Source organism: Cavia porcellus, unplaced genomic scaffold, assembly GCF_034190915.1.
Source record: "Cavia porcellus strain 051 isolate PalLab524CR breed Dunkin Hartley unplaced genomic scaffold, mCavPor4.1 scaffold_8, whole genome shotgun sequence".
Lineage (NCBI taxonomy): Eukaryota > Metazoa > Chordata > Mammalia > Rodentia > Caviidae > Cavia > Cavia porcellus.
Genome location: NW_026947491.1, coordinates 23,257,362 through 23,284,520, shown reverse-complemented (window position 1 = coordinate 23,284,520; position 27,159 = coordinate 23,257,362). Strand labels below are relative to the sequence as shown.

General features: G+C 42.7%; 2 gene segments (V, D, J or C); both read right to left on the bottom strand.

Annotated features, from left to right (window-relative positions):
- LOC101789046 (Ig alpha chain C region-like) overlaps positions 1-27,159 on the bottom strand; it is a 215,223-nt gene that overhangs the window by 39,760 nt on the left and 148,304 nt on the right.
- LOC134470330 (Ig gamma-2 chain C region-like) lies at positions 380-7,685 on the bottom strand. The segment is given in 5 exon segments: positions 380-807; positions 930-1,259; positions 1,368-1,409; positions 1,753-2,034; positions 7,601-7,685. Coding segments are annotated over 5 exon segments (1,041 nt in total).

The following is a 27,159-nucleotide window of genomic DNA, read 5'->3' as shown; positions in this document are numbered from 1 at the left end:
TCTCTGGAGTGGCTAGCTTCCCATGATTGGGCAAAATCCAGTGTCCTCAGGGGTAGCTATCCCTGTACAGGTGAGGGGGTCATGGCCTGCTGTCTCTGCAGTAGAAAGAGACCCTAAGACTAGGACTTGAAGGACAAAGACAGGCTGTTAGAGAGGTAAGTCTGAGTGTCCCTTTCCTTGGGCATCCATAGGCTCAGCTGGAGATGGAAGGACAGCTAGGTCATGCCTGCCCCTGTGAGGGCAGACACATGTGCCATGGTCCTCTCATATAGACTGCTGTCTGTCCCTGATGACTAGAGTGTGGGACTGGCCTCTGCATGACCCAGAGCCCATGGCCCCGTGGCACAGGTCCTCTGCCTCGGAAAGAACCAGGACAGTGTGTCAGGATCCCAGGAAGTGCTGGGTGCTTTATTTACATGGGTATTCGGGCACAGGGTCCTGTGGAACTCAAGAGATTGTGGGATAAGTGAGAGCTTGCTGGGCACAGCACTCATTTACCCGGAGACCGGGAGATGCTCTTCTGTATGACATGATTGGGCAGGGCTTCATGCATTACGGAGCAGGTGAAGCTTTCTCCATTGTTCCAGGCATTCGTATCCACTTTGAGCCTGCTGTAGAGGAAGAAGGTTTCATCACTGTCAAAAACAGGTGGGGTGTTCTTGTAGTCTGAAGGTTCACTGCTGTCCCACTCCACATTGATGTCAGCAGGGTAGAAGCCAGTGATCATGCAGGTCAGACTGACTTTTTTCTTGGACAGCTCGTCTCGGGGTGGGGGCAGGAGGTACACCTGTGGGATCCTGGGTGGCCCTGTGGGGACAGAGATCAGCACATGTTCAATGCCAGGATGAAGGGCTGACTAAGGAGGGCCTGTCCATTTCACCTCCACATCCTCCCCCACAACCTCCCACCTGCCTGCACTGCACTCCCACCTTTGGCTTTGGAGATTGTCCTCGTGATGGCAGTAGGCAGGGTTTTGCTGTTGACCTTGCATGTAAACTCATTGCCCGACAGCCAGTCCTGGTGCAGGATGGGGAGGGCACTGACCACTCGGAATGTGCCATTGAACTGCTCCTGCAGGACATTTGCCTCAGCTGTGTTCATCAGCTTGCCATTCATGTACCAGGTGAACTCAACCTCGAGGTCTTCCTGGCTCACATCTACCACAACACATGTGGCCTTGGGGGTCAGAGAGATCATAAGCGTGTCCTTGGGCTTTGGGGGAAAGATGAAGACAGATGGTCCTCCTAGGAGCTCAGGAGCTGGTATGAGAGACAGGGAAGACAGGTCAGCCATGGGGCGCCATCTGACACGACATTCTCCACATGTTTATCCATCTCCTGGACTAGAGGAGAAGATTGGTGACTCACCTCCGCATGGGATACAGGGTGGGCAAGTGTGACCCCAGGACTCTGCAGAGAGAAGTCTGAGGTTACTTGGATTGGATGAGAAAAGAGACTGCCCTAAGGAGGGGAGGATTGGGCCAGCGGGGAGAGCTCAATCAGGTCCAGGCTGCTCTGAGAAGGCCTGAGGCCAGTGGTCATCTCTCTGTCTCCCACAGACAAGTGGTCCTGCCTTCACCCACCCTGAGCCTGGTGCAAACACCTAGAGGCCATTTCCCAGAACACAGAGGGCAGAAGCATCCACTAGGGAGCCAGACAGAGGATTCTGGATGCCTGTGGTAAGTATACCCAGGAATGCCGACCCCCACACTTGTCTCCAGGGGTCCCATGTCTCCTTGGGAACTGTCCTCACCAACAATCTTGTCCACTTTGGTGCCACTGGCCGGGTGGTCTACATTGCAGGTGGCCTTCTTCTGGCTGGAGGGCACAGTTACCATGCTGGTGAGTGAGTACAGGCCTGATTGAAGGACGGCCGGGTAGGTGTGCACTCCACTGGTCAGGGCCCCTGAGTTCCATTTCACAGTCACTGGCTCAGGGAAGTAGCCCTTGACCAGACAGCCCAGGGTCGTCATTGAGCCAGATGTGTCTACACAGCTGGAAGCCAGAGGGAAGACGGAAGGGGCTGTTGTTCTGGCTGGAAGAAAAAAGGTATCAGGTGATTTTGGTGTTGGACACAGCTGACCCTGGATCATGGAAGAACCTCTGTCCTTATGTTTCCATAGTCTAGGTGCTTGGCAAGGTTTAGGCAGGGTTCTGGGTGCGTGCTTGTGGCCACTGGTGCCCACCTGCCCTGTTCTGCCTGCCCACCTTAGCTACCTGTCCATGCAAACTCTGGGCCAGACCAACCCACTGGCTCCATAGCCCCACAGCTGACCCTGGACCATGGAGGACCCTCTGTCCTTGGTTCTTCAGAGTCTGGGTGTTCTTAAGATCCAGGCAGAGTCATGTATCTAGGCTTTCAGCCACACCTGCCCATACTGGGCCCCATGTGCCTAGCTCTATCTGCCACTAGGCAGCCCTTCCCATGAGTTCCAGGCAAGTCCAGCCCATTGATTTCCTAGCCCTAGCCCATCCACAATGTGCTTCCAGCTTGCTGTAGCCTCATTTCTCCAGCAGGGCCTCTATGCCTCTCTACAACCACCTGTCCCTGCTCCTGGGCAGCTGTCTTTATCAGCCCTGTCAGCACTCCATGAACCACTAGAGCTGGGGAAGCTCTGGGCCTGCAGTCCATTCCGTGACTCTGATACCTGTTTCTCCTGGGGTCCTGCTGAGACCCAAAGGTCCCCACCTGTATATAGCCTCTTGGTGTGCCTGCCTGACTTGTGTCCCCATTGTTGGGTCCTATGATCTCAGCACAGCCATAACCTTGTTACTGAGCTTGGCCCTGCCCCAGTGAGAGTCCCCTCCTTGGTAGGGGAACCTTGAACACCCTCTACCTGAGCTCTGCCCCCAAACCATGTTCCAAGGGCCTTGGCCCTAGGCTTTCCCTTGCAGATCTGTGTCCTCTGGAGTACTCTCTGAGACAAGACCTCACATTCTTGCTCTGAAGGAAACTCCAGGAAGTATCTCCACAGTCTCTTACTTCCCAAGGCTGGCAGCAAGGCTCCAAGACCTGAGCTGGACCCTGCTACTCCTTGGCTCCCCTGCACTCCTTTTTGAGGTCCATTCAGGGCCACACACAACCAAAACCCTAAGTCCCACCTGTCAAGCCCTGGGCACCAGGCCAGGCCACCTTCTCCCTCCTGTGTTCCCCAGGACTTCTTCCAGGACAGGCCCTGCTGAGCTCAGCTCAGGGGACAAGTGTCTCCTCTTATCTGCACTCATGTCCTCACCACATTCCCTGTATGCTGCCGGCACCTGAGGTACTTGGGAGACTCCTGTGCCTTCTGCTGCTGCCAGCAGCCCTAAGCCCTGGGGCTGGAGTATACCCCAACACCTGAGGATGCTGATGCCCCCATGCCCTCATTGACTACCCTCAGCCCAGGACCCTGCTGGCCTCCCTTTCCCCACATGCACCCCATCCATCGTTCAGCAGATGTTTCTCTGGCCCTCAGGGGTCCTGCATCCTCCCCTCTGTGGGACCAACTGCCCTGTTCCTCCTTGTCCTGCTTCAGCAGGTTTCCCCTGTCCTGGTCCTCACAAGCCACCAGGAACAGAGCCAGACTGACCCCAGAACTGCTGTCCATCGGATGTGCTTGGGGGACCAGCCTCAGAGAACTTTCCTGCCCAAGTTCCCTCTCTACTCTGGCCTGACCCTCTCAGGGCCCAGAACTGTGGCTCTGCACCAAGGCCTGCCCTCCAGCACCTGTGTTCCTTTCCCCCAGCATCCCCCGCTGGCCCAAGACCTCTCCTACACATACAGGTGGACTGCGAGATTGGAGGGCACAGAGCAGGTGCTCAGAGGGACAGGGTAGATCAGTGAAAGGAGAGCTGGCTGAGGTGGGGGGAGGAAGAGCAGGTCCCCTGAGCCCCTGGGGGCTGCCTGGCCCTGCCACTTGCTGATGTACCTTAACCTGAGGAGTCCTGACCTACTCCTCTGCTTCCTTCCTGCCAGGGCTGGGACTCCACCGGCTTTGCCTCTGCACTGAGAATCTCATGCTGGGCCTGTCTGCTCCGTTTCTCTATTAGCCTCCCATAGGATGAGTCCTGGGGCTGCCCTGGCTCTTCCAGCACCGACTTGCCCCTGCTCACTGTCAGCTGCTCTGCTCTGTTCCATTCAGCTCCTGGAGTTTCTTCTGGCTCTTCTTGTAGCCACCTGCCTCTGTGCACTGGCAGTTGCTGCCCTTGTGCCTCGAGCTCCTAGGGCTGCCCTGGGACACCCAGAACCATATGCCTGTGCTCACCTATTAGTGCTCTGCTTTCCTTCCCCTGGGTTTCTAGGGCTCCCCTGGCTCCTCTAGCACCAGTGTTGCGCTGCTCTGCTGTACCTACACTGCCCAAGTGCTTGGGCTCCTGGAACTCTCCCGTCCCCTCCAACACCCACCTGACCCTGCTGTTCTGTGGCTGCTTGTCCCTCGCCACCTGAGCTCTTGTGGCTACCTTGGTGGTTCTAGCATTCACCTGCCCCTGCTCACTGGTAGCTGCTTTGTCCTGCTACCACGAGTTCCTGACATTATCTTCTCACTTTTAGCACCTTGCTACCCTACTCACAGGCATTTGCTCTGCCCTCCTCTCCTGTCTTCTGGGGCTGTCCCAGCTCACCCAACACCTACCTGGCCCTGCTATCCTTCAATTACTTATTCCTGGCCTTTCTGAGTTCTTGTGACTGATCTGATTCCTTTAGCACCAATATTCCCCTTCCAATTATAGCTGTTTTTCCCTGGTTTCTGCTCCCCTGAGTTTCTGGGGTTATCTTCTACCCTCTAGCACCTAGCTTTCCTGCTCACAGGCATTTGCTTCTTCCCTGCTCCCCTGGACTCCTGGGGCTCCTTGGCTCCTCCAACTTGTCCCAACTCACCTCAGCTCCTCTTCCCTGGTAGTCTAAGCTTTTACGGTCTCTCCTGCCCCCTCTAGTACCCAACTGCCCCGGGCATAAGCAGTTGCTCTCTCCTGCTCTCCTGAGCTCCTGGGGCTGCCCCAGCATATCCAGGACCAACGAGTTCGTGCTCAGCTACAGCTGCTCTGGTCTGTTCCCCTGAGCTTCTAGGGATGATGTATGTCCTCCAGCACCCACCTGCATCTGTTTACCTATAGCTGCTCTGCCTGGCTCCTCTGTCTCCTGGGGCTGCCCTGGTTCCTCTAGCACTCACCTGCCCTTCCTCTTCTGTAGCTGCTCTGCTTTGGTCCCTTGAGCGTCTGGGCTTAGCTGACTCCTCCAGCTGCTACCTACCTCAAATCACCTGCAGCTGCTTTGCCTGGGTCCCTGAGCTCCTGAGGCTATTGTGTGACCTCCAGAACCCACCTGCATCTGCTCACCTGGAGCTTCTCTGTCTTACTTCCCTGGCTCCTCGGGCTGCCCTGGCTCCTCTAGCACCCATGTGCCCCCTGCTCTCCTGCAGCTGCTCTGCCCAGGTTCCTGAGCTCCCAGGGCTGCCATGACTCCTCCAGAGTTGACCTGCCCCAGCTTACCTTCAGATGCTCTGCTGCAGGCTCCTGATATTCTGTTACTATCCTGGTTCCTCCAGCACCCACCTGACCTTGCTTACTTGTAGTTGCTCTGCCCTGGCCAGCTGAGCTCCTGTGGCTACCCTGGCTCTTTTAGTATCCATTTCCCCCTGCTCACCTTAGCTGTTCTGCCCTGGTTTCTGTCCCTCTGCGTTCCTGGGGCTATCCCCTCCCCTACAGCGCCTAGCTCCCCTGCTCATAGGTATTTTCTCTGCCTGCTCCCCTGGGCTGCTGGAGCTGCCCTGGCTCCTCCAACTTGCTCTAAGTCAACTTCAGCTACTCTTCCCAGATCCCTGAGCTTCTGAGGGCTGTCTTGGCCCCCTCAGCATCCACTTGCTCCTGCTTGCCTGCAGCTGCTGCTTTGGTCCCTTGAGGTTCTGGGCCTTAGCTTATCCCTCAACCCCTCCTGCCTCACATAACCTGTAGCTGCTCTGACTGGGTCCCTGAATCCCGGGGCTACCCTGTCTCCTCCAGCACTGACCTGCTCCAACTCACCTTTAAGTTCTCTTCCTTGGTCCTCTTCACTCCTGGAATCTCCACTGCCCCCTTCCAGTACCCAACTGCCCCTGTGCATAAGCAATTGCCCTCTCCTTGGTCTCCTGAGCTCCTAGGGGCTGCCCCGGCATATCCAACACCAATATGGTCATGCTCACCTACAGCTGCTCTGCTCCCCCGAGCTCCTGGGCCTGTCCTAGCACCTCCAGCACCCACCTGTCCCTGCTTACTAGTTCTGCCTGCCTTGGCCCCCTTGAATTCCTGGACCCCCTCTAACATCACCTCTCCCTGATTAACTGAAGCTGTTCTGCCTTGGCCTCCTGAGCTCCCAGAGCTACCACGACTACTCCAGCACTGACTTGCCCTACCACACCTTCAGTTGGTCTGCCCTGGGCTCTTGATGTCCTGTCCTACCTTGATCCCTCTAGCACTTACCTGACCCCGCTTTCCTATGGCTGCTCTGCCCTTGTCATCTGAGTTCCCGTGGCTGCCCCAGCTCTTCTACCACCCACCTTTCCCTGTTCACCAATAGCTATGCTACCCTGATCCCTGCTTCCCTGAGTTCCAAGGGCTATTCTTTCCCCTCTAGCACTTACTCTTCTCTCAGGCATTTAATCTGCCTTGTTCCCCTGGTCACTTGGGGTTGCCCTGGCTCCTGTAGCACCAGCCTGCCTCATCTCACCTTCAGCTGCTCTCTCCTGGTCCCTGAGCTACTGAAGCTGTTCTGGTCCTTCCAGTAATCACCCGCTCTGCTTACCTATAGCTGCTCTGTGCTGATCATTTGAACTCTTGCTCACCTACAGTTGCTCTACCCTGTCCCTGCTTCCCTGAGTTCCAGGGGCTATCATCTCCCCTCCACTGCCTAGCCACACTGCTCCCTGGGAATCCCTTGTTCCGCCGGGCTCATGGAGTTGCCCTGGTACCAACAGCATCCACCTGTCCCTCTTCTCCTGCAGCTGCTCTGCTCAGGTCCCTGGCACTGCCCTGGCTCCTTCAGCACCTTCTTGTCCTTTGTTGATCTGCTCAGTCCTGCTCCCCTGAGCTCCTGGGCTTGCTCTAGACTGTGCAGCTCCCAACTGCCTCAACTTACTTGCTGCTGTTCTGTCCTCGTCTTTCAAGCTCCTGTGATGTTTCAGGCTTCCTTCCTACTCTCAGCACAGCTTTGCCTCATTCTTGGCCTCATCCATCTTTGCATTGGGCTTACTTCCTAGTTCCTGGCACCTACCCGCTGCTCTTTGAGTGTTTTTCCTGTCTTCCTCCCGCTGTAGACTCCCGGCCCGTTCTGAAAGCTCTTTTTGCTCTCTCTTGTTTCCTCCATTTTCCCCAGTTGTTTGCTTCTGCTGCAGTGTCCTCCTGCGCCCACATCACATTTTCCAGGGGACTCTAACAGCCCCTGATGTGTCTCACTCAGGTCGCCTGGACATACCTCTGCCTTTGGTCCTAGTCCCTGCCAGGTGGACTCCGGAGTTGAAGGCAGTACTTGTGGCAAGGCCTGGGCATTCTGTATGTAGGTCTCTCAGCCTACTACGTTCTATGGTCTCGGCTGCGCAAGGTGAAGTATTTGCCTTCCCCGTGCCTCCGTCTCTTCCCAGCTCACTCACCGTGTTGTGCCTGCGGTGGTTCCTCAGGCTCTTGCTTCAGCCCTGTACTGTCACATCTCAACTCTGTCATGTCTTCCTAGGATTCACACAGATCTTGTCTCCAGGGGTGTGGAAGCTTCCCCACCCCCACCCCTGTAAAGACTAAGAACAGGATTGAAAGTGGGTGGCAAGACTGCTTCCTGAAGTTCCCTTTTTACTGGGGGTTTCTGGGTCAGAGGACGAAGCTGCCTGATGTAGGTGTGTGGGTGCATGGGGTGGGTGAGCTATGCCCTGGGGCCCAGGGAGAAAATGGGAAGCCCCTGTCATTTGTTGCTCTGTGTTTATGTTGTGCTAGGTCCATGGGACTGCTTCCTCCTAGACCTCCTGCTTGGAGAACACCCAAGCCCTGATCGATCTTACCTTGCTGAACCAGGGTCTATGCCTTCTTTCTACCATCCCTCAGTGGTCAGCCTGATGACAGTATTCAGGGGATGGGATGAGGGACAGGTTTGAAGGATGAGGAGGTGGTGGGCACCTGGGCTCAGCTCAATGAGATCTGTCCAGGAGGAAGTTCTAAGGGGATCAGGAAGGGAGAGGCAGCCAGGCCAAGGCAAGGTCTGAGAAGAGAGGTTGGTGGGAGAGTAGAACAAAGGTAGAAAAGGACCTGGGAGGTCCTGAGGCTCCAGAGGTACTGTGCAGAAAGTGCTCAGAATGGAACCACAGCTAGCTCTGTGAGCCAGGGCCCAGGAGTGGCCACATCAAGCTGTGAATTAAGCTGCCCAAGCTGGGCAGTGCTGATGGGGACGCCCCAGGCTTCTGGGCACATCAGTCCCTCAACTAAATGGGCACATGGGAGCACAGAATCAGGCTCACCATGACCTCTGGATCCTAGAGCTAAATCTATCCCTGAGTCTCAAGAGCATGAGTAGAGGGTGAACTGGTTATGCCTGGTGGGCTCCAGTGACTCCCTCACTTCAGCTGAGGCCCTGAGGGCTTGCCCTGTGCCTGCTTCATCTGAGTTAGAGCTCATCACATCCATCCTAGGCTGGGGTGACCTGGGGATGCACACAGCACAGGCACATCAGGGGACTGAATGGGCACAGGTGGACAGGCCACATGTGTTCTTGAGTACAGGCTGCTGGGACCAGGGAGAGATGGGCACTATTTTTGAAGAGGTATGCTGTACCCACCTGGAGCCAGGAGTGCCAGGGGTGGTTGGCAGGTTGAATCTCTGCTGTTACAGGGAAAACTGATGTAGGCCCCTCTTCTTCACCAGGAGGCCTTGCTCTTGACTTGAGGGAGTGGCATCACTGACTGCATCACTGTGTCACTGGGTGTTTTTCCTCAGTGCTATTGTGTAAGGTAACCATCCCAGTCCATGTGACCTCATCCTACAGGGTCTTGTTGGAGACTCCACTTCAAGAGAAAGTGACATTGTGAGGTCCTGGGAGTCCAAATGTCAACCCAAGAGTCTGTAGGAGAACATTTCATATACTAGCCAAACCTCTGACACCCAAAACTTATTGACACCATGTGCAAAATTCACCTATCTCAACACAGTGTCTGCTTTAAGCTCCAAATTTCATCCATATATCACCTAAATTGGGGAAAAATATGATTCATTCTGGGATACAGTTCTCACTATGTGTGGATCTATGAACTCAGACAACAAATTATCTGCTTCTAAATAATTGGTGGGGGAAGTGTGGACATTCCCTTTCCAAATGGGGGAAATTGGACAAAAGGGATCATAGTAACCAACCCAGCAAATGAATTTGATGAACGTAGGCTCAGGTGTGGCCATGCAGGCCCACGCACAATCCTTAGTCCTCAGTCCTCATCCGCTGGGAGGATACACCCACTCTGAACCTCTGCTGATAGTGGCAGCCCCCAAAACCCTGCATGTATGTGGTACTGATCCCAAAGTTCTACTACTTTCTTTATTTTGTGCCCATCAATCATGCCAGCTTGATTCTGTTTCTTTAAAAGTCAGAATTCTTGCCAGCCTCTGATGAAACTCATTGGGTCCAAGTCACCAGGTGAGAGGACCATCCACAGGGCCTTCCTGTTCTCTGCCTCCCACTCCTATTCCCCACTTCTTCTGTAGTGAGGCACAGGGAAACATGCTTTCCTCAAGGGCCACTGATTTAAATAAAATTTCATAAAAAGATCCCAGTCGCAAAGACATAGCCAGAACACTGTGCATCATATACCTGGATACCAAGTATCAGTTTCATTGGCACACGAAGTTAACCACTATGCAGCATTCACATATCACCCTAGGAACTGGGACAGGATGGTCTGACCCACTGTGATGCTGAGTGTTGCCCCACGTTGGGAAAGCTGTAATGAGAAAGTTGAACTTCTATGGACCAGAGTCCTGTGGATCTGCTCTGAAGACAGTTTCTGTTAAGTTTGACAGGTTTTAGAGGGTTAGAGGGTTTGTGCTGCATGCCAATCAATCATGTGATGTGTACCACACAACAGTGTGTTGCCAACTTAGATTTTGGTGTAAAGATGTGTTTAGAAGCCTTGAAGCTGACATATCCAGGTGTATTGCACCTGCCTGAAGCACAAGGTGGCCTTTTAACCAGTCATCAAGGCAGCCTTTCTGCATGTGAATGCCCACGTGGCAGCTACCGCACACACAACTGCATCATTATGATTTGGCTCCCCAAAGTCTCACTCATGTGCTTGGAGGGGGGCCTGGCTGGAAGAGGCAAATCACCAGAGATGTGACCTGGAAGAGTGTGGATGAACAGTTTTTCTCTACTATGTTCTTCTGCCATGCCATTCTGCTGTGCCATTTCTGATTTGCAGCCAGACAGCCTTAGACTGAATTCTCAGAAACCATTAGCCAAAATAAACCTCTTTCTTCTAGCAGGTGTCAGGTAGTTTTCCCCAAAGATGGAAAGTGACTAATACAGAAAATACCAGAGAAGTGGGTCATGGCTGTGACTATCCCTGACTGTGTGGGTTTCAGAAAGCTTCACATTGGTTTGTAGGTGAAGTTTGGAAATGCTTGAAGAATAAGGATAGAGAATGGCTAGAAGTTTGTGAGCCCGGCTTGATGGGCAACTTGTGTTAAGAGTTCTGAATCCCAAAATGCTGATAAGAATGTGGACAGTAAAAACCAGGTTCAGGAGGTTTTAGTTGGGAATGAGAACTCTAGTGGAAATTGGGCTACAGACCATGTATGTTGCATCTTGAAAATAATTCATCTTCATTTTGTCCACATCCTGAGACTTTATGGGAAGCAGATTAAGGATTTAAAGGCACCCCAATATTCATGTTGTGGCGTGAGTACTGTTGCTGCTTTTAAACAGATTTATAATGAGAATCAGGAGCCAAAAGATGTTAAAAATTTTTATTAGTACATGTTCACAGTACATATTGATTGCACTCATTGTGGTGAGTAGGTCCATGTAAATAATACATCTTAATTTTCTTTGGACATTTCTACTCCCTTTCATTCCTCCTCCCTCCATGTGAAGATCCCATTTCTATTTACTAAAGATCTGTTTCCATATTTCCTACTGTCTATCTTTTGTTTAAATTCTTTTTACTCTGAGTTTCTCATATAAGAGAAATTATGAGATATTTTAATTTATGCATCTGACTTACTTCACTTAACCTTATGGTCTCAGGGTGCACCCATTTTCCTATCCTTTATTTCAGAGTAGTAGTATATTGTACATATAACACATATTTTTTATCCATTCATCTGTTGATAGATATATAGACTGCATTCAAGACTTAGCTTCTATAGACATGAATTGTGCTGCTATAGAAATGGGTAACATGTATCACTATGGCATGATGCCTTTAGCTCTTATATCAGGAAGATACATAAAAGGGAAACAGACCGAATGGAATTTCTATTTGCAGTTTTTTAAAAAGGAATTCCCATGCTGATATTCATAGTGGTGATACAAATTTATTTTCTACCAGCAAGGTGAAAGTATGCCTTTTTATGAACAGCCTTGTCCGTATCTGTTATTGTTTGATTTCTTAATGTTAGTTATTATTTTTAGAGTAAAATGTCACTTCAGCACTCTTTTAATTTGTACTTATCTAATGGCTAGAGATGTTGAACATTTTTTCACATATTTATTGTCCATTTTTCTTTTGAATTTTAATTGCACATTTTTTGATTGGCTCTTTTATTTTAGGGAATCTGACTGTTTTGTATTCTTTATACACTCTAAGAATCAGTTCTCTTTTTCCAAGTTGTTTTTCCTTTTGAGCAGTTTATTTCTCTTATTACAACCTCCTCACAATATCTATTGTAGATTTTGGGTCTTATTTAACTTTTCAGTTTTTTAGACTAGGGAGATAGTATGATGTTTACACATATAACTCTGATTTATTTCACTTGTGAGTATGGTCTCAAGTTGCATCCATTTACTGATAAATGTCTCATTTATCCTTTTTATAATAAAGTAGTATTCCATTGTATAAAAATACCATATATTTTTTATTCATTCTTCAGTTGCTGAATGGACATTTAGGTTGTTTCCAAGATTCAGTTATTACAAATTGTGCTTATATATACATGTACACATATGTCACTGTGGTTTTATGTTTTTACTTCTTAAGGGAAAACATGCAGAAGGGGAATAACTGAGCTGACTAGGACCACTAATCCTGTTTTTTTTGAGGAATATTTACACTGATTTCCACAATGGTTTTAATAATGTACATTCCTACCAACAGTGGAGAAGTGTTCCAATTCCCCCCACCGTCCTGCCAGCATTGGTTATTATTTGCTTTCTTGAAGATAACCATCGTTTTTGCGGTAAGATGGAATCTCAGTGCTGGAATTATCAATGATGTTGAACATTTTTTCATATACACATTTGCCATTTGTATTTCTTCATCAGAGAAGCATGTATTCATCTCAGATGCACAATTTTAGATTAAGTCTTTGGATTTGAGGGGCCTACATTTTAAATTCTTTATATGTTCTACATAAAATTCATTTATGTGGATAGTTGGATAAAATTTTTTCCATTCTGTGGGTTGTCTTTTTATTCTGTCAGTGATTTCTTTTGAAGTGCAAAATTTTTCAATAAGATGAGATGCCAGTTGTTGATTCTATAAAGTGCTTCCATGCAGTTTGGTTTTTGTTCATGAATTCTTGGCCTACTCCTATGTCTTCAAGATTTCAATCTACTTTCTCTTCCAGTAGATTTAGTGTTTCTGTTTTAATATTTAGATCTTTGATCCATTTTGACTTTAGTTTAGTATATGGTGACAGGCATGGATCTAATTTTAATCTTTGGCATGTGGAAAGCCAGTTTTTCCAGCATCATTAATTAAAGAGACTGTCTTCATTCCAGTGAACATGTTTTGTTTGGCTCCTTTATCAAAGACAATGTGACTGAATGCGTTTGTAGTTGTGTGTACATCTTCTAATCTGTTTCATTAATCCTCAAGTCTCTCTCTCTCTCTCTCTCTCTCTCTCTCTCTCTCTCTCTCCTCTCTCTCTCTGCCAATACCATGCAGATTTTATTGCAGTAGACTTGGAATATAATTTCAAGTCAGAGATTCTTATGCCTCCGGCTTTACCTTTATTTCCCACAATTGATTTTTCTGTGCTAGGTCTCTTTGATTTCCAAAAGAATTCCAGGAATGTTTTCTCTAGATCTATGGTATTTTGATTGTAATTGCATTAGATCTATATAAAAGTTGTGGGAATATGGCTATTTTCATTATGTTGCTTCTTTCTATCCATTATCTTATATTCACTTTGATTTCTTTTCTCAAAGTGGTGTAATTTTCAATGTATAGATTTGTTATTTCCTTTATTAGATTGATTCCAAAATATTTCATTTTTTGGATGCTCTTGTTTTTCTAAAATTTTATTTAAAATGAAAAGAGAGAAAACAAAACAGTGTAAGGGTAGAAGTAATACAGAACTACAAAAATAAAAAGTAAGAAATCACCAGTTAATAGATTACACATTATCATCTTAGAGATAGTTGCTCAAGTCACAGGATCAAAGCATACAGAGTAGACAAACACTGAGACTGCAAACAGTTTTGTTCGATGATCCAACCAAAAACATTAATATGGTCATCTATCTTAACACACTTGCAGCTGTATCCTTTAGAGCACTTTTTTCCCTCTCTTTTTTACAACAAAATTTACACATTTTGGGTTTTATTACTACCATAGTTCTTACTACCTTTTTTGGAAGAGAATAAAGTCAAATATAGCAAAACAAAGCTGTCAGTCAAAACCAAGGATAGTCGTAGTACATGATGTAAAAACAGAGTACAAGGTTATCAACAATGGTTACCATAATGCCTCTTGCTTCCTTAAGAAGAATTGCCTATATCATTAGGTATTATAAAGTAGAACAAAACAGTAAAGACTAGTAAAACCTAAACCTTGTAAACATTACAGGACTTCAAAAGAAGATAATAGTCAAACCAGAATGGGCATCATAGTGAATCTTATTGCCTTCAAAGTAGTTGCCTATACCCTCAAGTTTGATACTATCATACAGAACGGAACAGAGTTTAATCAGTCAAAACAAGATAGTGGGAGTATCACAGGACTTCAAGTTAATAGGAAATGAAAAAAGTTACTATAATATATCCTGCTAATTTTTTTATTTTTCACTTAATTAAAAAAACTAATTGAAAAAACTAAATTTTTTTAATGAATAAGGGAGAGATTGAGATAAAAGAGGACATAACAACCTAAAAGTACAGGTCAAAGCATGACAATTTCAGCTACCTAGTGCTTCATCACCAAATAACCCACCTTAATAGTAGTTACCATAGTATCTTTTTCTTGAAATATTTGAATATGACTTCATATACTTAGCATCAAACATATCAAGACAGTGTAAAACCATTCAAGTGGATGAAAGCATTGGAGAGTATTTAGAACCAGCTAACAGAAAACAAACAATGGTTTCTATATTATCTCTTTGCCTATAACAATTTTTGTTTATACTATCACATATAATAAAATCCAGCAAGACACAACATGATAAAACCAATGGAGACAAAAGAGCCATAGTTTGGTGGGGCTTCAAAACAAGATGATAGTAAATCAGCACTAGCTATTATGATGTCTTGTTTTCTTCAAAATAGCTGTTCACTTCATCACAGGCAGTAATATCAAGCAGCCCACAGTAAAGCCTTTCCAATTAATAAGTGAAAACTTTATAAGGCTTCGAAGCCACATAATGAGAAATCATGATTACCATATACTTTTACTTATTTGAATCATTTCTTACACTAGGGAAACTATTCGGTATTCACACGTGAGAGATTGATTTATTTCACTTATGAGTATGGGCTCAAGTTGCGCCCGTTTATTTATAAATATCTCAATGTGATCTTTCTTTAAAGCTGAGTAGTACTCCGTTGTATAGAAATACCAAAACATTTTTATCCATTCCTCAGTTGACGGACACTTGGGTTTTTTTCCAAGATCTGGCTATTACAAATTGTGCTGCTATAAACATAGGTGCACATATATCACTGTGGTATGATGCTTTCAGTTCTTCTGGGAATATGCCTAGAAGTGGGGTAGCTGGAACAAATGGGACTTCCAATCCCATTCTTTTTGAGAAATCTCCAGACTGAACTCCATAAAGGTTGTACCAGTCTACACTCCCACCAAAAGTGCAGGAGAGTTCCTTTTTCCCCACAGCCTCTCCAGCATTTGTTGTTGTTGGTTTTCTTGATCCTGGCCATTCTTTCAGGAGTGAGATGGAATCTCAGTGTGGTTTTAATTTGCATTTCTCTAATGACTAATGATGATGAACATTTTTTCATGTATTTATTTGCCATTTGTATTTCTCCATCTGAAAATTGTGTATTCATCTCAGATGCCCATTTTTGGATTGGATCTTTGAATTTTGGGGGTCTGAGTTTTTTTAATTCTTTATATGTTTTAGACAAATGTCCCTTGTCTGAGGGAGAGTTCACTAAGATCTTTTCCCAGTTTGTGGGTTTTCTTTTCACTATGCTAGAGATTTTTTTTTTGACATGTAGAAACTTTTTAATAAGAGGTGGTCCCAGTTATAGATTCTGGGATGTATTTCCCATGCGATTTGAGTCCTGTTCATGAATTTTCTACCTACCCTTATGTCTTCAAGGTTTCTACCCACTTTGTCTTCCAATAGATTTAGTGTTTCTGTTTTGATATTCAGATCTTTGATCCATTTAGATTTTAGTTTAGTACATGGTGATAGACATGGGTCTAGCTTTAGTTTTCGGCAAATGGAGAGCCAGTTTTTCCAACACCATTTATTAAAGAGGCTGTCGTTCTTCCAGTGAACTTGCTTGGCTCCTTTATCAAAGATAAGGTGGTTGAGTGTGTTTGTAGTTGTGGTTGTATCTTCTAATCTGTTCCACTGAACTTCGGTTCTGTTTTGATTCCAGTACCATGTTGATTTTACTACTGTTGCTTTGTAATATAACTTCAAGTCAGGGATTGTGATGCCTCCTGCCTTGCCTTTGCTGCTTAGAATTGCCTTTGCTATTTTAGGTCTCTTCTGGTTCCAGATGAATTTTAGGAGTGATTTCTCTAGATCTATAAGGTATGTTGATGATATTTTCATTGGGATTGCATTGAATCTGTATAACAGTTTTTGGAGAAAGGCCATTTTCACAATGTTTGTGCTTCCTATCCATGAGTAAGGGATATCGTTCCATTTTGTGAGATCCTCTTCAATTTCTTTTTTCAGTGTATTATAATTTTCCCTGTATAGGTCTTTCACTTCTTTTTTTTTATTTAAAAAGAAAAAGAGAAAAAACAAAACAAAACAGTGTAAGGGTACAAGTAATACAAAACTACAAAAAAAAAAAAAAACAGTAAGAAAACACCAGTTAATAGATTACACATTATCATCTTAGAGATAGTTGCTCAAGTCACAGGTTCAAAGCATACAAAGTGGATATTCAAACAGTCAAACTAAAAACAGTTGTGTTCAATGATCCAACCAAAAACATTAACATGGTCATCTATTTAACACCCCTTAACACACTTGCAGTTGTATCCTTTAGAGCACTTTTTTCCCTCTCTTTTTTACAACAAAATTTACACGTTTTGGGTTTTATTACTCCTTAGTTCTTATTACTTTTTTTTGGAAGAGAATAAAGTCAAATATAGCAAAACAAAGCTGTCAGTCAAAACCAAGGATAGTCGTAGTACATGATGTAAAAACAGAGTACAAGGTTATCAACAATGGTTACCATAATGCCTCTTGCTTCCTTAAAAAGAATTGTCTATCTCATTAGGTATTATAAAGCTGAACAAAACAGTAGAGAACAAGACCAGTAAAACCTAAACCTTGTAAACATTACAGGACTTCAAAAGAAGATAATAGTCCAACCAGAATGGGCATCATAGTGAATCTTACTGCCTTCAAATAGCTGCCTATACCCTCAAACTTGATACTATCATACAGAATGGAACAGAGTCTAATCAGGCAAAACACGATAGTGGGAGTATTACAGGACTTCAAATCAAGTTAATAGGAAATGAAAAAAGTTACTATAATATATCCTGCTGATTTTTCAATTATCCCCTTAGCTAAAAAAATAATAAAAACACTAAATAATTTTTTAATCAATAAGTGAGAGATTGAGAGAAAAGAGGACATAACAACATTACAATGCAGGTCAAAGCCTGACTATTTCAGTAACCTAGTCCTTCACCACCAAATAACCTGACTTAATAGTAACTAAAATAGTGTCTTTTTCCTTGAAATATTTGAATATAATTTCATATACTATACCATCAAACATATCAAGACAGTGTAAAACCATTCAAGTGGATGAAAGCATTGTAAGGTATTTAGAACCAGCTAATAGAAAACAAACAATAGTTTCTATATTATCTCTTTGCCTATAACAATTTGTGTTTATACTATCACATATAATAAAACCCAGCAAGATACATCATGATAAAACTGATGGAGACAGAAGAGCCATAGTTTGGTGGGGCTTCAAAACCAGATGATAGTAAATCAGCACTAGCTATTATGATGTCTTGTTTTCTTCAAAATAGCTGTTCATTTCATCACAGGCCATAATATCAAGCAGCCACAGTAAAGCCACTTCAATTAGTAAGTGAAAACTTTCTAAGGCTTCAAGGCCACATAATGGGGGATTCATGATTACCACATTCAAATATATTTTATATATTTGAATCATTTCTTGCACTAGGGAAACTATTCGGTATTCACACGTGAGAGATTGATTTATTTCACTTATGAGTATGGTCTCAAGCTGCGCCCATTTATTTATAAATATCTCAATGTGATCCTTCTTTATAGCTGAGTAGTACTCCGGTGTATAGAAATACCACAACGTTTTTATCCATTCCCCAGTTGATGGACACTTGGGTTTTTTCCAAGATCTGGCGATTACAAATTGTGCTGCTATAAACATAGGTGCACATATATCACTGTGGTATGATGCTTTCAGTTCTTCTGGGAATATGCCTAGAAGTGGGGTAGCTGGAACAAATGGGACTTCCAATCCCAGCTTTTTGAGAAATCTCCAGACTGAACTCCATAAAGGTTGTACCAGTCTACACTCCCACCAAAAGTGCAGGAGAGTTCCTTTTTCCCCACAGCCTCTCCAGCATTTGTTGTTGTTGGTTTTCTTGATCCTGGCCATTCTTTCAGGAGTGAGATGGAATCTCAGTGTGGTTTTAATTTGCATTTCTCTAATGACCAATGATGATGAACATTTTTTCATATTTTTATTTCTTCATCTGAGAACTGTATATTCATCTCAGATGCCCATTTTTGGATTGGATCTTTGAATTTTGGGGGTCTGAGTTTTTTTAATTCTTTATATGTTTTAGACAAAAGTCCCTTGTCTGAGGGAGAGTTCACTAAGATCTTTTCCCAGTTTGTGGGGTTTATTTTTTCACTATGCTGGAGGTTTCGTTTGACATGTAGAAACTTTTTAATAAGAGGTGGTCCCAGTTATAGATTCTGGGATGTATTTCCCATGCGATTTGAGTCCTGTTCATGAATTCTCTACCTACCCCTATGTCTTCAAGGTTTCTACCCACTTTGTCTTCCAATAGATTTAGTGTTTCTGTTTTGATACTCAGATCTTTGATCCATTTAGATTTTAGGTTAGTATATGGTGATAGGGATGTGTCTAGTTTTAGTTTTTGGCAAATGGAGAGCCAGTTTTTCCAACACCATTTATTAAAGAGACTGTCATTCTTCCAGTTAACCTGCTTGGCTCCTTTATCAAAGATAAGGTGGTTGTGTGTATTTGTAGTTGTCGTTGTATCTTCTTATCTATTCCATTGATCTTTGGCTCTGTTTTGATTCCAATACCATGTTGATTTTACTCCTATTTCTTTGTAGTATAACTTCAAGTCAGGGATTGTGATGCCTCCTGCCTTGCCTTTGCTGCTTAGAATTGCCTTTGCTATTCTAGTTCTCTTATGGTTCCAGATGAACCTTAGGAGTGATTTCTCTAGATCTATAAGATATGTTGATGGTATTTTCATTGGGATTGCATTGAATCTGTATAACAGTTTTGGGAGAATGGCCATTTTCACAATGTTTTTTCTTCCTATCCATGAGCAAGGAATGTCTTTCCATTTTGTGAGATCCTCTTCAATTTCTTTTTTCAGTGTATTATAGTTTTCCCTCTATAGGTCTTTCACATCTTTCATAAGAGTGTTTCCTAAATATTTCATTTTTTTGCTTGCTAGTGTGAACAGTGTGGGTTCTCTTATTTTTCTCTCTGTGTTTTTGTTTTTAGTGTATAGGAATGCTATTGATTTCTGAGTATTGATTTTGTATCCAGCTATATGACTGAATTTATTTATTATATCTAAGAGTCTTTCAATGGAGTTTAGGGGGTCTTATATGTAGAATATCATGTCATCTGCAAACAATGATAATTTAACATCTTCTTTTCCTATCTTTACCCCTTTTATTTCTCTGTCTTGTCTAATTGCTCTGGCTAGTACTTCCAGTACTATATTAAATAGGAGTGGTGATAAAGGACATCCTTGTCTTGTGCCTGATTTTAAAGTAAAGGCTTTCAATTTTTGGCCATTTAGTATGATACTGGCTGTTGGCTTGTCATAGATGGCCTTCATTATATTGAGGTAAAGACCATCTATTCCAATTTTCTGTAAAGTTCTTATCATGTATGAATGCTGGACCTTATCGAAGGCTTTTTCTGCATCTATAGAAATGATCATGTGATTCTTTTGGCTTTATTGATATGGTGGATTACATTTATTGATTTACGTATGTTGAACCAACCCTGCATGCCTGGGATGAATCCCACTTGGTTATGGTGTATAATCTTCTTGTTGATTTGCTGCATCCTATTTGCCAATATTTTATTGAGGATTTTTGCATCTGTATTCATTAGGGAGATTGTTCTATAGTTCTCTTTTTTACCTGGATCTTTCTCAGGTTTTGGCACTAGAGTAATATTTGCTTCCAGAAATGACTTAGGAAGGATTACTTAACTTTCAATAGTTCAGGAGTGTCGGCATTAGGTCTTCTTTGTATTTCTTGTAGAATTCTGCAGTGAATCCATCTGGGCCTAGGCTCTTCTTTGTAGGTAAGGACTTAATTACATTTTCAGTTTCATTAATCAAGATTGGGTTTTTCAACATTTTTACAACCTCTTGATCTAGCTTTGGTACTTCATATGTTTCTAGGAATCTGTCTATTTCTTCTGTGTTATCAAACCTTTGAGAGTAGAGGTTTTCGAAATAGGTGTTGATGATCTTCTGTATTTCTGTAGAATCTGTAGTGATTTCACCTTTTTCATTTCTTATTGCATGTATTTGAGCTTTTTCTTCCCTTCTTTAAATAAGGTTGGCTAGGGGCTTATCGATTTTATTTATTCTTTCAAAGAATCAACTCTTTGATTCGTTGATTCTTAGGATTGTTTTCTTAATCTCTGTTGCATTGATTTTGGCTCTGATTTTTATAATTTCTTGTCTTTTGGGTTTGGGCTTGACTTGCTCTTCTTTTTCTAGCTGTTCGAGATGTAGCATCAGATTATTTATTTGTATTCATTCTGTTTTCCTGATGTGGGAACTCAGTGCAACACAGATGCAAAAATCCTCAATAAAGTACTGGCAAATAGGATGCAGCAAATCATCAAGAAGATTATACACCATGACCAAGTGGGATTCATCCCAGGCATGTAGTGTTGGTTCAACATACGTTAATCAATAAATGTAATCCACCATATCAATAAAGCCAAAATTGAGAATCACATGATCATTTCTATAGATGCAGAATTTTCCTCTGAGGACGGCTTTCATTGCATCCCAGATTCCGGTAAGTTGTATCTGTATTTTTCATTTTTTGTAGGTATTGTTTAATTTCTTCTTTAATTTTCTCTCTGACCCACTGATTACTCAAGAGTATGTTATTCAGTTTTCATTTGTTTGTGGTATTTTTGCCTTATATTTTATCATTAATTTCTAATTTCAAAGCGCTATGATCCAATAACTTGCAAGGGATGATTTCCACTCTTTTGCATTTGTTTAAGTATGTTCTGTGAGCTAATATATAGTCTATTTTATAGGATGATCCATGTACTGCTGAGAAGAATATGTATTCTGATGTTGTTGGGTGGAACATTCTGTATATGTCTATCAAATCCATTTGTCTGCAGGTGTGATTCAGTTCTGTTATTTCTTTGCTCATTTTCTGTCTGGTTGATCTGTCCCTTGGTGTCAATGGTGTGTTAAGGTCTCCTGTTACAATTTTGTTACTGATAATTTGATTTTTCATTTCTGTTAGTAGTTGTTTTATATAACGGGGTGCTGTGGAGTTTGGTGCATATATATTTAAAATAGTTATCTCTTCCTCTTGGAGGATTCTTCTAGTTATCTCTTCCTCTTGGAGATTCCCCTAACGAGTATGTAGTGACCTTCTTTGTCCTTTCTGATCATTGCTGGTTTAAAGTTCACATTGTCTGCAAACAGAATGGCTACTCCTCCTTTTTTTGATTCCTGTTGCATGAAGTATTGTTTTCCATCCTTTGACTTTCATTCTATAAGTATTCTTCTGGGTTAGATCGGTTTCCTGTAGACAGCATATGGCTGGATTTTGTTTCTTGATCCATTCTGCTAGTCTGTTTCTTGTGATTGGTGCATTGAGACCATTTACATTAATGGTTATAACTGTTATGTATTGGTTTATTGTTGATATGTTATCTTTCTGCTGCTGCATCTTTATTTTTCTGTTCTGTTTAATTATCTGATTTGCTTAGTGGTTTTTTCCTTTGTGTATCTAAACTGTCTCTCAATATTTTTTACAGGGTTGGATTGGTGTTCATGAAGTTCTTCAGCTGTTCTTTGTCATGGAAGTATCGTATTTCACCATCGATTTTGAATGATAGCTTTTCAGGGTACATCAGTCTAGGTTGGAAATCATTTTGCTTTAGGATCTGGAATACTTCACTCCATGCTCTTCTTGACTTTATTGTTTGTGCTGAGAAGTCTGCTGTGATTATGATAGGTTTTCCTTTATAAGTGATCTGTCTTTTCTCTCTGACAGCTTTTAATAATCTATTCTTGTGTTGGATTTCTGGGATGGTGATTATTATATGTCTGGGTGTAGTTTTATTTTGGTTATGACTGTTTGGAGTTCTATAGGCTTCACTGAACCTGATGTCAGTTTCTGATCTCATGTTTGGGAAATCTTCAGCTATTACTTCTCTAAATATCCTCTTGGCATCCTTTATGTTGTCCCCTTCTTTTTCATTAATCCCTATCAATCTTATGTTGTTTTTCTTTGTGTCATCTTGCAGTTGTTGAATTGTTATCTCCTGATTCCTTGTTATTTTTAAAAGATCTTACCTTTCCTGTTTACTAGCTGCAATCCTGTCCTCAAGGTCTGAAATTCCATCTTCACTTTCATTGAGGCAGTTTTTACAGCTTTCACTGGATTTTTTGGTTTCCTGTATATCTCTGTGCATCTGCTTTATGTATTCTGTTTGTTTTTTATATTGCTCATCTAAGGATTCTATCTTTTTGCTAAGTTCCTCCAATTTTTTAACTGTGTTTTCTTTAGATATATTCAGAATCTCTTTCATTTCTTCTATCATTTCTTCTTTTACCTGGGAGATTATTTCGATTTTGAATTCCTTTAAAGCTCCCCAGATTTGCTTGTTTATTTCAGTAGCTATTATGTCCAATATTTGAGGTGTATTGCATATATTTTCTTCTATATACATCGCTCCTATGGTTTCTTGAGATGCGCTGGAGGTTTGAGGTTGTAATTTGGTCTTTCATTTTGTCATTTTCCTATATTTCTCTGTTTCAAGTGTTTTTCAAAAGCTTCCTCAGGGTCTGTTGGAAATTCACCTCTATGTTCATAGCTCCTGCAACTCTGGCACCCAGTTCCTCCAGGCTGCTGGGCCTCTGGAACCTGTGGCACTCCCCTGCCTGCTTAGAACTCCACAGTCCCAGATAGGCTAGGCTCTGGGAACAGTGTTCTCCTGTCTACTTGCTTGGGACTGCTCAGTTCTCTGAGCGTAGCCAGAATGGGGAGGTGGATGTAGGCACCTCTGCCATGCCTAGCTACTTCACTGCACCCTAAAGGCTCGAGGGTCCTGAACAGGCTGGGCTTGGGGGAGAGTGTGGGGCACTTAATCCAGGCCATAGGGCCTCTGGAACTGGTGATGCTTGCCTGCTTGCTTAGAAATCCAGAGTCCTCCAGACACATGGGGAGGTGGATGCAGGCACCCAGACCCACCCAGCCATTCCACTGCACCCAGATGGCGCGAGGGTCCCAAATAGGCTGGGCTCCGGGGACAGTGTGTGCCTGCCTGCTTGCTTGGAACTCCCCAGTTCTCCAAGTGCAGCTGGAATGGGGAGGTGGATGTAGGTGCCTCGGACCTGCCTAGCCACTTCACTGCACCCAGAATGCTCAAGGATCCCGAACAGGCTGGGCTTGGGGGAGAGTGCGTGGGGTACTTACCCCAGACTGCGGGGGCCTCTGGAACTGGTGATGCTCACCTGCTTGCTTAGAAATCCACAGTCCTCCAGCTATTTTTTGGATGCTCTTTGAAGGGTGTGGCTTTCCTAATTTCTCTTTCAGTGAGTTTGTGTTTGTATACAGAAATACTGTTGATTTTGTAACTATCTATGCTACTGAATTTGGTATTAATTCTAGAAGTCTTTGGTGGAGTTGTTGGGATCTTCCATGTAGAGTATCATGTCATCTACAAATAATAATAGTTTGACTACTTCCTTTCCTATATTTATTCCTTTTGTTTTTCTCTCTTGTCTACTTACTCTGGCTAAGGTTTACAGAACTACACTGAATAGAACTGGTGACAGTAGAACTTCTTGTTTTGTTCCTAATTTTAGATTCAAACCTTTTGGTTTTTGTCCATTTATATGATGTTGACGGTAATGGAAGTCATCTCTAACATCTTTAAGGTAGAGACCATCTATTCCGATTTTATGGAAGGTTTATTTTTAATCATGGAAGGGTATTAGATATTATCAAAAGCTTTTTCTGCATCTAATTATGCTATCATGTGACTTTGGTTTTCATTCTGTTAATATGGTGTATTGTGTTTATTGTTACATATGTTGAACCATCCTTGCATTCCTAGGATAAATCTTGACCTGACATGGTGCATAGTCTTGATGATTTACCACATTCTGTTTGCTAATATTTTATTGAGGATTTTTTTCTTCTATGATTATGAGGGAGATTGGCCTTTAAATATTTTTTTTGGTTGTCTCTTTCTTTGTTTTGGTACTAGGGTAATACTTGCTTTCAGGAATGAGTTAGGGAGACTTACTGGCCTTTCAATTTCGTTAAAGAGTTTGAGGAGTATTGACATTAAATCTTTCTAAATTTCTTATATAATTCAGTTAAGAATCATTCAGGACCTGGTTTTCCTTTGTTGGTAAATTTTTACATTTTTGGTTTCACTAACTAATATTAGTTTATTCAAAAATTTTATATCTTCTTAATTCTGCTTTGGCAAATCAAAGATTTCTAGGAATCCATCCTTTTCTTCCATGTTTTCTATCCTATGAGAGTAAAGATTTGTAAAGTAGAAATTGATAATCTTCTGAATCTCCACAGGCTATGTAGTGATTTCATTCTTTTTGTTCCTTATTGCTTGAATTTGGGTTTTTTCTTTCTTTTATTTGAAAAGATTGGTTAGGGGTTTATCAATTTTATTCATTGTTTCATAGAATCAAATCTTTGATTCGTTAATTCTTTGTAATGTTTTCTTGTTGTCATTTGCTTTAATTTATGGTCTGATTTGTATAATTTTCTCCCTTGTATGGATTTGGGTTTGACTTACTTTTTTGTTTTCTAGAAGCTTGAGGTGCAGTGTTAAGTTGTTTATTTGTGCTCTTTTTGTTTTCCTGAATTGAGAATTTACTAGTATAAATTTACCTTTTAAGATTGTATTCATCATATCCCACAAAGCTGAGTAAATTGTTTTTACATTTTCTTTTTATTGTAGGTATTTAATTTCTTCTTCAATTTCATCTGTGACCTATTGGTTGCTCCGGAGGATATTATTTAATTTCCATGTGCTTATAGAGTTTTTAAGTTTCTTTGCATTTACTTAAGCATATTTTATGGCCTAGTATATGGTCTATTTTAGAGAACATCCCATGCGCAGCTCAGAAGAATGCATACTGTGGTGTTCAGTGAAGTGTACTATAAATATCCACTAAATCCATTTGTTCACAGGTTTGGTACAGTTCTATTATTTCCTTGCTGCTTTTTTTAATCTAGTGGATCTAAGTCTTTGAGATAATGAGATACTAATATCTGTCATAACAACTGTGTTATTGTTTATTTGATTTTTCATGTCTACTAAAATTGTTTTATATAGTTGAGTGTGGGAGGTGAGTTCCTGTACACCAGCTCAGCCCGGGAGAGTTTAAGATCATCATTCCCAGTGGTTAAGGACCCACCCAAATTCCAGCCACATTAGACTGGGCTCTGCAGGTTTCTGGCCTGCATGGGCCATGCCCAGTGACCTTCTTTCAATCCAGGGAACTGAGCTGCTGGAGGTGAGTCCAACACACCAGCACCAGCCCAGGGAGAGTTTAAGATCATTGCTCCCAGCAGTTAAGTGTCTGCTCAGCTTCCAGCCACACTAGATTAGGCTTGGCAGTTTTGTTGCCCCACTAGACCATGCCAAGCCACCTTCTTCAATCAGGGGAGCTGAGGGCATGTGAAGTGAGCTCCAGCACTTTGGTGCTTGCCAGGGGAGAGCTTTGGACTCACCCACAGTGGTTAGGTGCCCACCCAGCTTCCTGGAACACTGGGGGTCACACAGGAGGTTCTGTGGGCCTAACTGGACCACCCTCAGCAACCTCCGTACATCCCAGGAGCCAAGGGCATAGGAGATGATTTCCAAAATGCCCAGGAGAAGTTTTGGAACACCCCTAAAAACATGGAACTATAGGAAAATGACAAAGTGAAAGACCAAAATACAATCTCAATCATCCAGCCCATTTTAAGAAAGCCTAGGAGCCATGTACATAGAAGAAAATATATGCCATACACTTATTTCAAGTGTATTTCAAGTGAAATATCTGAAATAATAGCAAATGAAATAAAGAAGCAACTATGGGAAGCTTTAAAGGAATGCAAATTAGAAATAATCTCCCAGATAAAAGAAGAAATGATAAAAATAATGAAAGAAATGCAGAACACATCTAAAGAAGACACAGTTAAAATATTAGAGGAACAAAGTAAAAATAGAGAATCCCTGGATGAACACTATAAGAAACAAACAGAATACATGAAGCAGATGCAAAGAGACATACAGGAAATAAAAAATTCCATTGAAAGTTGTCAAAACTGCCTTAACAAAAGCAAAGATAGAATTTCAGACCTCAAAGACAAGATGGAAGCTAGTGATCAGGAAAGCAAAGATCTTTTAAAAATGAGAAGGAACCAGAAAATAACAATTCAACAGCTTCAAGATGATGCAAAGAAAAACAACATAAGATTGATAGGGATAAATGAAAAACAAAGGCACAACACAAATGATATCAAGAGGCCTTTTAGAGAAGTAATAGCTGAAAATTTCCCAAACATGAGAATGGAAACTGACATTAGGATTAGTGAAGCATATAGAACTCCAAATAGCCATAATCAAAATAAAACTACACCCAGACATATAATAATCACCATCCAAGAAATACAACCTATGAACAGAATATTAAAAGCTGTTAAAGACAAAAGACAGATCACCTATTAAGGAAAATCTATCAGAATGACAGCAGACTACTCAACACAAACAATGAAGTCAAGAAGAGCATGGAGTAAAGTATTTCAAATCCAGAGGAAAACAACTTCCAACCTAGACTGACGTACGCTGCAAAACTGTCCTTCAAAATGGATGGAGAAATATGATACTTCCATGAGAAAAAAAAATAGCCGAAGAATTTCATAATCACCAAACCAACCCTGCAAAGAATACTAAAAGACAGTCTAAATACACATAGGAAAAAACCACTAAGCAAGGCAGACAGTTAAACAGAATGGAAAGATAAAATGCAGCAGCAGAAAGATAACATGTCAACAATAACCTATGCAT